Source organism: Brachyhypopomus gauderio, chromosome 17 (genome assembly GCF_052324685.1).
Source record: "Brachyhypopomus gauderio isolate BG-103 chromosome 17, BGAUD_0.2, whole genome shotgun sequence".
In the NCBI taxonomy this organism is placed as follows: Eukaryota; Metazoa; Chordata; class Actinopteri; order Gymnotiformes; family Hypopomidae; genus Brachyhypopomus; species Brachyhypopomus gauderio.
Window position 1 is genome coordinate 10,971,119 of NC_135227.1, and position 13,836 is coordinate 10,984,954.

Consider the following 13,836-nt stretch of genomic DNA (forward strand, 5'->3'; position numbering starts at 1 on the left):
CCAGGCCGGGGCACAGCGACGAGAGGGAGGGGACCAGAGTGGGAGGGGTGTGTGGGTGGGTGGGGACCAGAGTGGGAGGGGTGTGTGGGTGGGTGGGGACCAGAGTGGGAGGGGTGTGTGGGTGGGTGGGGACCAGAGTGGGAGGGGTGTGTGGGTGGGTGGGGACCAGAGTGGGAGGGGTGTGTGGGTGGTTACGAGAGTGGGAGGGGTGTGTGGGTGGTTACGAGAGTGGGAGGGGTGTGTGGGTGGGTATGAGCGTGGGAGGGGTGTGTGGGGGTACGAGAGTGGGAGGGGTGTGTGGGTGGGTACGAGAGTGGGAGGGGTGTGTGGGTGGTTACGAGAGCGGGAGGGGTGTGTGGGTGGGTACGAGAGCGGGAGGGGTGTGTGGGTGCGTGGGTACGAGAGCGGGAGGGGTGTGTGGGTGGGTGGGTACGAGAGCGGGAGGGGTGTGTGGGTGGGTGGGTACGAGAGCGGGAGGGGTGTGTGGGTGGGTGGGTACGAGAGCGGGAGGGGTGTGTGGGTGCGTGGGTACGAGAGCGGGAGGGGTGTGTGGGTGGGTGGGTACGAGAGCGGGAGGGGTGTGTGGGTGGGTGGGTACGAGAGCGGGAGGGGTGTGTGGGTGGGTGGGTACGAGAGTGGGAGGGGTGTGGGTGGGTACGAGAGTGGGAGGGGTGTGTGGGTGGGTACGAGAGTGGGAGGGGTGTGTGGGTGGGTATGAGCGTGGGAGGGGTGTGTGGGTGGGTACGAGAGTGGGAGGGGTGTGTGGGTGGGTGGGTACGAGAGTGGGAGGGGTGTGGGTGGGTACGAGAGTGGGAGGGGTGTGTGGGTGGGTATGAGCGTGGGAGGGGTGTGTGGGTGGGTACGAAAGTGGGAGGGGTGTGTGGGTGGGTACTAGAGTGGGAGGGGTGTGTTGGTGGGGAAGGGTGTGTGGGTGGGTACGAGAGACGTGCCCCCCATATTATGTGTGGGTGCTCCCAGGACCGTTCTACAGTGTAGAAGGGCATCACCAGCCCTGCCTCAGGGAGCATGTGCACTGAGCATCTGGCCTTCCTACTTTCTGGAGCGGCCCACATGGCACCGGCCCCAGCTCCGCTGGACTGCGAGGGCGATCACCTTTAGGTCCCGGTAGACCACGTTCCTCTCCGAGTGCAGGTAGTCCAGCGCCGAGACGATCTCCGCCCCGTAGAAGCGCGCCCGCTCCTCCGAGAAGACCCGGTCCCGCGACAAGTGAAAGAAAAGCTGTGGGCGGAGGGGAGGAGGGTTGGGGAGACTGTTTCCAGCATCCGGTCCCAGCTGGGGACTCACTTAAGGGGCTAGATCAATCAGCTCACGCATGCACCAGACGTGGGCACACTCACCTCTCCTCCATTCGCGTACTCCATCACAAAGCACAAGCGGTCGTGTGTTTGGAACGAGTACTTCAGCCCCTTCAAAGAGAAAGTCAATGAAACGTTTAAAAGGACTCGACAAGGTCTCGCTAACTTCAGTGTTAAGTTCAATACAAGCATCCCAGAGCTGCATCTGAATCCATTAGCTTCTGGTTAGTCTCGGAAATGTTGACACGAATGGCGACGTAGTACGGTTTTACATTCAGCACCTTCTAACATACTCATTTTTCTGTCTTTCATATATTCAAGAGGGAGCAATGCTTTTCTCACTAATAATGAGGGGGAAATAGCAGAGGTCACCCTGGGGATGAGTGGAGAGAGCGGATGGATCTAGCGCTGATGTGACATCAGAACTCCCCTTGTTCATACTGGGCTAAAATACCACAGGCAGCACCCTGATTGTGAAGTAAGTATTCCCAGTCTGCTCTGCTGGGAAACTGCCTAGTAAAGACAAACACTGGTTCTGAGAGGGCTGCACACCTCCACCTCACTATAGAAATATACAAGAATAACTATTTAATATAAAAATTCACACACACACACACACACACACACACACACACACACACACACACACACACACACACACACACACACACACAGTAAAAGTAAAAAAGAATGTGAACTCTTTATTTTGTAGCTTGTGGCACATCCTTTTGCAGCCATTACTTCAACCAAACATCTTCTGTAACCACAAACGAGTGCCTCATCTGATTTTTGGGATTTTTGCCCACTCCTCCTTGCAAAACTCTCACTTCAGATCTTGCCACATCAATTCCATTGAATTGAGATCCGGACTTTGACTGGGACAATCCACAGTGCAAATCCTTGGTAGTTTTGCTGGAATGCATCTCATGTTGCTGCATAATCCATTTCTGTCCCAAGTTCAACTCCCTGACTGATGGGAGATTCTGGTAAAGAATTTGTTGATTGGCCTGGGAATTGAAGGTTCCTGGGAGAACATGGAGTCGTCCAGGTTTGGAGGCACAAATGCAGGCCAGACCTTCACATTTCCACCACCATGCTTCACTGTCTGGAGGAGGCTCTTCTTTTTATATGCAGTGTTGACTTTTCTCCAAACATGGTGCCTGTGACTGGGGCCAAATAATTGAATTTTTGACTTCCAGAATGCCTCTGGTTTGGTCCAACTGCTTTCTGGCAAAGTTTAAACATGCAACTTTGTTCTTTCTTGAGAGAAGAGCCTTTTATCCACTAAATCTTTTGCCTGATTGTAGACAAATGTATATTTCTCCCAGATGCTCTGGATGTGATGTGCGAGGTGGCCTTTACCTGAATTATTAGTTTTCTGGTGCTTCTTGGTGTAAGTTTTGATGGCCATCCACTTCTGGTCAGAGTTGTGGTGATGCTGAGTGCCCCCCATTTGTAAATGATTTGTCTTACAGTGGATGGATGGAGCTGGAATCTTTTGGAAAAGGTCTTGTAGCTTTTCTGAGACTGATGGGCTGTCACCACCTCCTTCCTGATGTCCATGGAGGTCTCGTTTCCTCTCAGCATTGTTGATCCGTGTGCTTGGCACGACAGTGGTTTGGTTTGTTTCCTCTCCCTTTTAATCAGTGTGGCTCAAATCTTTTCCAAAGGATGTATCATTTGATTGGTCTGCTTAACTGATTACTTGAGCACTTACGTGTTTCACCTGAGTCTTATACCTAATTGACTTTACCAATGCAGCTGTGGTTCATTAACTATTGCACATGCTCTGATTCCACGTTTCATGTAGTCTGCTGGAAACTTACACATTTCCCTCAAAACAAGTAAAGGGAATTGACGAACATCTCATATACAAAACTGGTTATGATAAAATAAGAGAATCATGGTAAACAACAGAAAATATATACAGGAGATGTTTAAGAGGTGGGGGAAGTGAAAGAAGTGGGAGAGGAGTGTGTGTGTGTGTGTGTATACAGAGCCTCACCGTTAAGAAGGGATGCTTAGAATTCTGGAGCACGCGGTTTTCTGTGAGTGTGTGAGCCACTTCATCCTGAGAGACAGATCACAAAGAGTGGTAGTGTACTTGGATAATGTGTGCTCTCACACAGATGCAGTTTCACACACACACACACACACACACACACACACACACACACACACACACACACACACACACACACACACACACACACACACACACACACACACACCTGGTACAAGGACACTCACAAGCTCTCAGCTATATCCTGTCACACACATTCATCCTGACCCTCCACCCTGTACCTACTTTTGCTACGATCACTTCCTTCTTCAGGATCTTCATGGCGTAATATTTCCCCGTGGCCTTCTCCTTCACCAGAATGACTTTGCCAAAAGTGCCTTTCCCAAGGAGTTTGAGGTATTCAAAGTCATGCATAGTCTGAAACGACACGCCATCCGAGTGCGTCAACAAACGGGTCCCGACAACACAAGCTCCGCAACTTACACACGGTGACGAGGCAGCATTGCTTGTGCCTTCGAGGTGTTTACACAACATCTCTGTCTGTGCTGTGCACATTTGGCATGGGCCCTCATGAGGGATCTCCCACACACGAGAGCCATGTGTGACCTCTACAGCACCAGGGCTGCAGGGTGGGCAGGAGATACCTGCACACGAGACACTGAGGGGAGGGTGGTGAAAGGACCCGGCATAACCAAGCAAAAGCAGCAATGAAGCGTAGGGGTTTGTGAAGAGGTCAGGACCAGTCTGTCTGTTAAAGCCCAGAGAAGGTCTTCTTTTTTTAGAACACTTCAGTTAAACTGCCTTTACATCATGATCACTATCACCAAAACAGGCTAAAATAGCGCAGAGAAAAAAACGTGTAAGCTACCAAGCAAAAAAAAAAAAAAAAGCACTTTCAGGAAGTCTACGGGCATAAAAATAATTGACATCATGTACATAAATTATTTAGTGAATTATTCTGAAGTATTTTTAAACAATTGCCCAAAAATGTAAGCTAGCAGCTCTGCATACATGTGGTCCATCAGAGCTTCTACAGCCACAGTGCCCCTACTTAGAAGCTCACCTTCCACAAGCAGGACATTCTAATTTTACATCAACAAACATGTCTGACGACGAGGTAGAAACGATCCCACAAGAAGTGAACCAGTATTGAGCTGAACTACAGAACCACCGACGGACGTATTTGGATACAAAATGCTCATTGTGAGTGTAGTATATGCACAAAGATATGTAGAAGTCGTGCAGAATCAGTCTCGGAGCGGTCAATCCAATCCGTTCTTTTGGTTTGTCAGGTGAAAGAGTCATGGACTGCCCAGACCATGGCATGGAATTAATAGCCCAATCATTACCCAACTCATTAACAGTAACAGCTAAGGGCTCCAAAAAAGCACTTTTTGATTTTGAAATGATGCCCTGTGGTCTAAAAGAAATCATTTTTTGAGTCACATGCAACTCTAAAATCAAATTACAAATTACCAAAGGCAAAAAAAAAGTAGAATTCTTGAGATTCAGGGTTGGAGTATTCCTTTAAAGACACAGTGATGACCTCAAAGTGAAATGCTCAAAGTTATAACAACTTGATTTATGCCTGTTATATCAAACCAATGCCGCGATCCATCAAAAGCACGCAGAACTGAACATAGCTTACTGTCTGAGACTGGTCTGGATGACCATAGCACAGGAAAGTGACACGGTAATGAGCTGAAGTCTGGGCTTCTGTGAGATCACTCTGGTGGTATTACTATGGCTGTGGTCAACACTGCAATATCAATTATCAAACGACAGATGATACCGCCCTCATGGAAGCAAAAAAAACAAAAAAACAAAACCCCGTCAGACCAGTTACAGCAGATATGGCGTTCATGGACGCTACTCTTATGCCAAGCTCCATGAATGTGGCCGTGTTTTCAGACTGTTAAGACAGGGTGGAACTTCATCAGGCTGCCTGCACTGCCTACGGTTCACACAGAGGAACGCTGCAGATTCCAGCTGACACACGCAGCAGATACTCGCGCCTAGTGTTCAAAGAGTCATTGTAAGAATGCAGTTATGTAAGGAACCTTGGCTAGGTGAGCCCAAGGACAAGAGAACGTAAGACAAGGACACCGGGCCTGGTTACCGGTCGAACGGTTGCGGGACGTACCACTTTGAGCCGGGGTTTGGTGAGGTACATCTCCATGTCCATGGGGTCGGGGGAAGAGTCCATCAGCTCCTCCTCTTGTTTCTGCAGACTTTCAGCCACGGCCTGGATGGCTTTGGTCCACTCCTCCCTGGAGAAAGGAGGCACGGTCAGGCCACACACCGACGTGAGCTCATACGTTAGCCAGATGTATGGAGGAAAGATAAGCGTACCCCATACACACCACGTAAAGTCCCATGATTGAATGTGCAACACAGAGCCATGGAAGGAGCATGCGAGCTTGTGTGAGAGTCTCACAACACCTCTGGAGTCTCCACATGGAAAAGTGTGTGTGTGTGCGTGGGCATGGTAAAAACCCTCGTTTGTCCTGGTTTGATTTGTGTGTTACAGGTGCCACATCTAAATGGCCCTCCCGTGGCTCCTGTTAAGATACCAGGTGGGGCTCTTCATCCTAACCACCCTGATGCCCCAGTCACTGGCTGCTTCATCTTTTCTCCCCTGCATCCAAGGCCCATTGAAACCTCCAGTAGATGGACTAGCCCTGGGTCTCTTGGTCCATGTTTATGCAGGTTTCACCATCGTTGTACTCTTCATCTGCTACTGCTCTCCCTGTTCTAGTTGGTCTGCCATTTTCCTGTCTAGTTTGAGTTTGACGTGTCTTTGGCTGCACACTTTTTCTCTCCTGCTTATATGGGTCAGGGAAAAGGGGAAGGAAGGGTTGTGGTTTTCTTTTACGTTTATATTCAGTGCATTTAACCCTCTACTGCACGCATTATTACACCAACATGTAAAAAATTTTTACAGTGTTTTTTATCACTTAAAATGAACTTAGATTTACATATTTAAAGTTTTTTTAGAAATATTTATTTTTTAAGGGGTACGTTTTGGTACGTTGCCATATGGCAACATTGTGCAACAATGGAAACAAGATCATACAGATCATAGAACTTTCATAGATGAGTATAATTAGTTTTGTTCACTGGAAAATGTTACAATTGATTAATCAATGAGAAATTTGTAATAAAAAGTGACATCTCATTCCTAATCCATAGGGTTCAATATGACGTTGGTCCACCCTTTGCATCTAGAACAGCTTCAACTCTTCTGGGAAGGCTGTCCACAAGGTTTAGGAGTGTGTTTATAGGGAATATTGACCATTCTTTATAAGCGTATTTGTGAGGTCACGTACTGATGTTGGATGAGAAGGCCTAGCTCTCAGTTTCCGCTCTAATTCATCCCAAAGGTGTTCTATCGGGTAATGGGCAGGCCAGTCAAGTTCATCCACACCAGACTCTACCATCCATGTCTTTGTGTTACTCCAAGGACCTTGCGTTGTGCACTGGTGCACAGTCATGTTAGAAGAGGAAGGGGCCAGCTCCAAACTGTTCCCACAAAGTTGGGAGCATGGAATTGTCCAAAATGTCTTGGTATGCTGAAGCATTCAGAGTTCCTTTCACTGGAACTAAGGGGCCAAGCCCAGCTCCTCAAAAACAACCCCACACCATAATCTCCCTCCACTTGTACATGCATGGCTTGGATGCAGCTGCTTGTCCATGGAAACCCATTCCATGAAGCTCTCTGCACACTGTTCTTGAGCTAATCTGAAGGCCACATGAAGTTTGGATGTCTGTAGTGATTGACTCTGCAGAAAGTTGGCGACCTCTTCACAGGTCTTCAGCATCCACTGACCCCACTCCGTCAGTTTACGTGGCCTACCACTTTGTGCCATTTATCTTATGACATGGTACACAAAAGAATAAACATATTTGTAAGCATATAAGCATATCTGTAAACATATCTGTCTAGTCCTACACCATTTATCTATCTATGTGTCTGTCTAGCTCCACTGACTATATTGTTCCATTGTTGCACGATGTTGCCATTTGGCAACGCACCTAATTTTTTGAATAAAAAGACAATATTATCATAATGTAAACATTTTTCTAATAAAATTAAGTCATAACGCCCCACAGAATCTGTCAGTATTTTTTGTAATGCTGTAAATGGACGAAAAAATGGCAAAATCATTGTAGATTGAGCAGCTCTTCGTCAGGTGACCTCAGTATGGGAACAGTGTGGGAAAAGGCACGACTTTGGAAGGAATAAATGTCATGTGATGTCCCCCAAGCACATAATTGGTTAAACTAAGGCCCCAGGTTCTATGTAAAAGCCAATCAGTATTGAAGTTTCTTTTTAAATACCAGGAAATTGCAAAGAAATGGTATGTTGCCATATGGCAACACCGTGCAGTAGAGGGTTAACAAATGCTTTTATCCAAAGCTCCTTGTGACCAACTACAACTCAAGCATCTGGGGGCCTTTCTCAGGGGCCCAACATTAGTAAACTGGCAAAGGGGGGGGGGGGGGGGGGGGTTGGGGGGACTTCATCTGGCAACTTTGTGCTTACTAGTCCAGTTCTTAGGAAAGTTATCAGCTTTTTTTAGTTGCAGGTTTTTGTTTGTTATTTTGGCCTGGTGAGCTCCCAAACCTCATTCCCACTGCTGGCAGTAAACATCATTTCATTATAACACATTTATTATCAATGCGGCCCTATATTTCTTGTTGCTGCTAGACCCATAGTGCAGATCAAGTCATATAGCATTCATGCATCTAACTGGTCTAGGGAATGTGTGTGTGTGTGTGTGTGTGTGTGTGTGTGTGTGTGTGTGTGTACATGCGCATCCGACCGTTCCTCTGGCGTGTCCACATGGAAGGTGTGTGTGTGTGTATGTGTGTGTGTGTGTGTGTGTACATGCGCGTCTGACCATTCCTCTGGCGTGTCCACATGGAAGGTGTGTGTGTGTGTGTGTGTGTGTGTACATGTGAGTCTGACCGTTCCTCTGGCGTGTCCACATGGAAGGTGTGTGTGTATGTGTGTGTGTGTGTGTGTGTGTGTGTGTGTGTGTGTGTACATGCGAGTCTGACCGTTCCTCTGGCGTGTCCACATGGAAGGTGTGTGTGTATGTGTGTGTGTGTGTGTGTGTGTGTGTGTGTGTGTACATGCGAGTCTGACCGTTCCTCTGGCGTGTCCACATGGAAGGTGTGTGTGTATGTGTGTGTGTGTGTGTGTGTGTGTGTGTGTGTGTGTGTGTGTGTGTGTACATGCGAGTCTGACCGTTCCTCTGGCGTGTCCACATGGAAGGTGCGCTCAATGACGGTGGTCCACTGCAGGCAGCGGATGATGAATGTGTTGGGCTTGGGCCGCTCCGTCTTCATCAGCTGACACTCTAGACACGTCCAGGAAGGACCCCGCCAGAGAGAGAGAGAGACAGGGAGGGAGAGAGAGAGAGAGAGAGAGAGAGAGAGAGAGAGAGACATCAAGAGAGGGAGACAGGGAGAGAGCGAGGGAGAGAGAGATTCATAGTTAAAGCCATTTATCTTTATCTCCATTGCTCTCCAGCACTGCATTAAACACACTCAGTGAGGAAGCTCCCCAGGTGAGCTGCAACAGAACAGGTGCACCATGGGAGTCCAGACAGCCTCAGTCCAGCTTGCTTTGTACACAGCATCAATGTTCAGTTCAAAGAGTTCCATCTCATGTCCTGGGGTTCCTTTTAAGGTTAGTTCTACAATGTGTTTCATACTAATAAAACACAACTTAATCTAAGTTTGGTATCAAGTATTTGTTAAGAGCCTTTTGACCTTTGTGTAGCTGAAGATCATCAGGACATAACCTTTATGATACTGTACAGTAACTTTCTGAATTGAGCTGGACACTGTGATGCATTGTTCTATGTCCAATTCAGGGACTGGTGTAGCAACAGTAGTTTCCTGCAAGGAGAGACTGTTGTCACCAAGATCTTCCTCTGTATCAGCAGTGTAAAAGATATCTGTACGTCATGTGGTCTTCCAGGGGATTAGCTACCCAACATTAAACATTAAAGTCTCATGAATCAGCACTTTTGTGGTCTTCCTGCTTCCAGAGGAGACACCGTGGTAAAGAACCCCAAAAAGCACAATGTCATCAGCAGTTATCAAGTCACTTGTGTGTATCTCAATGGCTAAACAAAAATAAGCTACAGTGGCTAACCAGAAAACAGACAAACAAATAAAACAAATAACAATATAGCGATAGAAGCATTAAAACAAAACTGGGTCCCAGAATCTTGCTTGCAGCCATATGTGGGAAAGGAAACCATTTGTGGAGGCAATAAGGGGGGGGGGGCAGCATAAGAAGCCTGTCAGGGAGATGGAGGACCAGGGTGGAGGCAACCACTGCGTTCCAGCAGGGCTCATCGACAACCCTGAATGACTCACGTCATGCACCTCCGTCATCGGGGTGTACCAACATCAGCAGAGCCGCACCGCCCACTGACTGACTGACTAGCTGCTGCTGCTGCTACTGTAGAGGCGAAGCGAGATAAATAATGAGAATCAGGCACTTAATAACCACTATAACTCACGGGTGTCAGGGAGGAAGTGTTTTCTTTAACAAACAATATGGCTCTCTAATTAGCCTGTTCAATCATACGAGCGGTTTTAGCAGGGATGGAGGGGCCAATGTTTCTCAGAAGTTTGGAAGGAGAGGGCGATGTGGAGGGGACGATGTCTGTAGACTCTTGTTGTGTGCTGGGTCAGAAGGGGGTCAAAAGTGATACCAGCAAAAGCCCCAATTGTCTTGGTCATGCCCGATTTGGGCTTTTCAGAAGGCTTGGACCCAAGTCTGTGGTATCGGCCTTCATGCTATTGATGTCATGCTGAGACACTTACGCGCTACGGAGAAGTTATTGAGCGGAGTCTCCAGCTGGTCCAAGTCTTGGGGCCGCTCCTTATAGCCGATAAACGTACCATCATTCTTCAACAAGAAATACCTCGGCCTCCACGTTTTAATGTACTCTCCTGTGGACCAGAGAAGACACACACACAGATTGGCTTTAGTTTAATTTCCAATAGTTTTTATTTACTTTCTAATTACAAATTTACAACTCTCATTGTAAACATCATTAAATTATTTATCAATCCGACAGCATAAGTTCACAATGGTGTTTTTATTTTTTACAAATCATGAAATAGGTTCTTCGTTAAAGGAGTTCTCTGACCACAGAATGAGCAGCTCTTGATTATTTATACTTTTTAAATGCCATTAAACACAGCTCACTTACTGAAGCATTCACCTGTATAACTAGGCAGTCCAATTTCATCCATTTATACACACACACACAACTGTCGGAACCGTTACCATAATTGAGGGCTACAAAAACACATCAACGTGCCAATCAGCCAACTCACATCTTCTCACTACCTCCAGAGAAAACCCACTTTCTCTCACAGTGACAACCGTTCACTTCTACCTAAGAACAGAAGGAGTCATGTGCCAGATGCTGCAAAGTATACACAAAAAAAGCGCTTTCGCATTAGAAAAAAAAAAAGAGACGGAAGCGAAGCGTCTGCAGAAAGCTGGAGTGGTGCGGCGCTGTGAGAGAGTAACACGCTACAGCGTTGATACCCGTGGAGGAGCATTAACCCCACGCAGCAGCTGAGCCGTCCTTAACTGCTCCACTGCCTCCATGAGCTCCATGAAGAGAACCAGCTGACTAGAGGGGGGCGGAGCTCACTAGAGGGGCGGAGCTGACTCCAGGGGCGGAGCTCACTAGAGGGGCGGAGCTCACTAGAGGGGCAGAGCTGACTCCAGGGGCGGAGCTCACTAGAGGGGCGGAGCTCACTAGAGGGGCGGAGCTCACTAGAGGGGCGGAGCTGACTCCAGGGGCGAACAGGCGAACAGAGTTGAGGTGGTCGGAGGCTTTGCCACAAGAGCAGAACACAGATGCCATCTCATCAACCTCTGAGGTTACAGATTCAAGTGAATATTTGGTTAGATCTATTTTAAAAAAATGTGTATAGTATATAGTTGAACTATTGAGCATTAGAGACATGTATTTGATCTCTGAGCTTATAAAGGGACACTGCAACATAGCCCAGAACATGATGGTACAGTAGCCAGTCATGCGTCTGTCAGTCTCAATAATGGGGGTTTGGTTTTTGATAAAGGTGAAGTGCTGGAGAAGATCACTGATGCTCCTGCTGGAGCTCCAAGAGTGGAGACGTATTCCAGCCAGGCAGCTGCGTGGAACCATCTCTCCCATAGGGCGAGCACAGGCCACCTGACGCCCCACGCACCAGAGAGGGCACAGGCGAAGCCAGACACTGGAGAGAACCGCCTCCCGCTCCTGCCCGCGTAACAATTTGTAATTTTGCAGCAGATGTCCAATATGTTGTTGCGGCTGGAGCCATTTTTCATCGGCGGGTGGGAGGGTTTAAACTCCCGCACTGCCATCCGCTCTGCCCATAAGAAGGTTCTGCTGCCAAAGCCCACTTGGCTTTAGAAGCTACTAGGCATGAACAAGGGTCTCAGAGTTTCAGTGTCCAACTGTGGCTTGAAAGTTTGCCCCGTCACAAGGCTTCCTGGGAGGAGGAAGTGATCTGGATAAGCAGATTTCTCTGGTTAGCTTAATTGGACTCCATCACACCCACTGAATAGAATGAAACTGAGAGGATATACATTGAATCTATATACACGTGTACACACATTTCCCCTAAAAGAGGTTGGTATGATTGTATGATCAACGTTCTTCCCTTTCGCTCATCTATGGTGATATAATCCCTAAAAGTGCTTTGCTATCAGGTGTTGGGGCAACGTCAGACATCATGGCTGGGGAGGAGCCGTTTGAGACAGGAGCCCAGGAGAACTTTGGCTGACCCACCTGTCTTGCTGCCCACACCCCCCACCACCCCCTCCTTCCCTGCCTCTCCCTCCCTCATGTGAAACTGACCAGCTGCCAAGCCGACCCGGGACAGTATGTACACAACGCCACAGCAGCAACGCTGGACAGGGGTACAGAGCCGGGTAGGCTCAAACACACGGAGACGTGTGTGTGTGTGTGTGTGTATGACACGGAGCCGGGCAGGCTCAAAGACACGGAGACGTGTGTGTGTGTGTGTATGACACGGAGCCGGGCAGGCTCAAAGACACGGAGAAGTGTGTGTGTGTGTGTGTGTGTATGTGTATGACACAGAGCCGGGCAGGCTCAAAGACGTGGACATCAAGTGCATGTGCACATCCGCATGCCAGACCTCTGCCCAAAGGAACAGTGTGTCCAGATCTCAAACACCGGTCTGCCTGACGCATGTCGCCCGCCTAGGTTGGCACAGTTGGGCTGTTCGCTGCTTTTACATGTCATCTCCAACCTTTGCTGGTGATAACATGCAGTGTTACCCAGTTTGCCATGCACATTTGCACCAGGGGACCACAACTATCACCATTATGGCTGCCTGTCACAGAACTGTAAGTACACTCTCCCTCACAGACACTCTCACAGTCCAAACATAAAACTTTATTTAAACCTGTCAACACAAGGTTTATCCGCACCCAAACAAAGCCATAAACAAAAACACAAAGAACTTAATTAATAAGAAATTAATCATTTTAAGTTAGGACTTAAGAATTTATTTTATCCTCTTTTTGTGCAAAAGTCTAATCCTGAAAAGACCTGAAATGCATACAGTATATGAACACAAACACACAACCACCTACAAACATGTATCAGGTTTTGAAACAGAAACCTGTTCAATTTTTAAAATATCATGTTCATATAGACATTGATCTAGAGGCTGGAGGGATATTCCTACTTTTGTTTCTCTGAGGAATGCAAAATCATTTTGCTTTACTATTACGAAAATAATTCTAGACATTTCAAACACTTGTGTCAAATTACAATAAAATGTTTTATTGCTGAAAAATATATTGCCACAACAACAATATAGTACCCATAATGTTTTCACTCTAATGCAACATCATTCCTGCCATGTTAAATTTAAAACCTTGATCCAAAATTCTTGTCAGCCTCTTACAGAGACAGTGTTTGTGTTGAGACTACATCACACTGGAATGTAGCACCAGGTGTCTATACCCAGGCAAAACACCACACCCCTCTCTCTCACTCTCACACCAAGGCACTCATTAATATATATTTGCCAAGGTCTGTACATGGATAATTTTATTGTACAGGTGAGAAGTTTACAGATTTTATTGCCCTCAATTCACTTCACCATAGATATGAAGACAGAACAACACTATGACATATGCAATTAGTTAGGCTTTGTCAGAATCTACTAAGGATGTCTATGCTCTCATATTTCTCATATATATAAGATTTTATACAAGAAAATTCATGTTTATGGCTATAGCAGACTGCTTTTGCTCACTTATTTATATAAGAATATGCTTATATACCTTATATATATATACACCTTACCATTTATTTATTTGAGCCAGAATTCAGAAGACAAAAAACTGTGGAGTGTGCCCCATAAATGATCAACACATTTTTAAATAAATGAAATATCGAAAAATTAAACTCA

At 46.9% G+C, this 13,836-nt stretch overlaps 1 protein-coding gene across 2 annotated transcripts in view; it reads right to left on the reverse strand.

The window, feature by feature from the left end:
• Positions 1-13,836, reverse strand: part of akt1 (v-akt murine thymoma viral oncogene homolog 1) — a 40,519-nt gene that overhangs the window by 11,492 nt on the left and 15,191 nt on the right. Inside the window, exons 3-9 of one of the 2 annotated variants that reach the window (XM_076977945.1) lie at positions 10,189-10,317; positions 8,594-8,705; positions 5,483-5,609; positions 3,625-3,756; positions 3,322-3,387; positions 1,359-1,427; positions 1,114-1,239 (exon numbers count right to left, since the gene is read on the reverse strand). In XM_076977945.1, the coding sequence (XP_076834060.1) occupies positions 1,114-1,239; positions 1,359-1,427; positions 3,322-3,387; positions 3,625-3,756; positions 5,483-5,609; positions 8,594-8,705; positions 10,189-10,317 (761 nt within the window). Of the gene's footprint in view, positions 1-1,113; positions 1,240-1,358; positions 1,428-3,321; positions 3,388-3,624; positions 3,757-5,482; positions 5,610-8,165; positions 8,208-8,593; positions 8,706-10,188; positions 10,318-13,836 lie in introns of those variants that run through there. The other variant, XM_076977946.1, reaches the window with a different exon arrangement.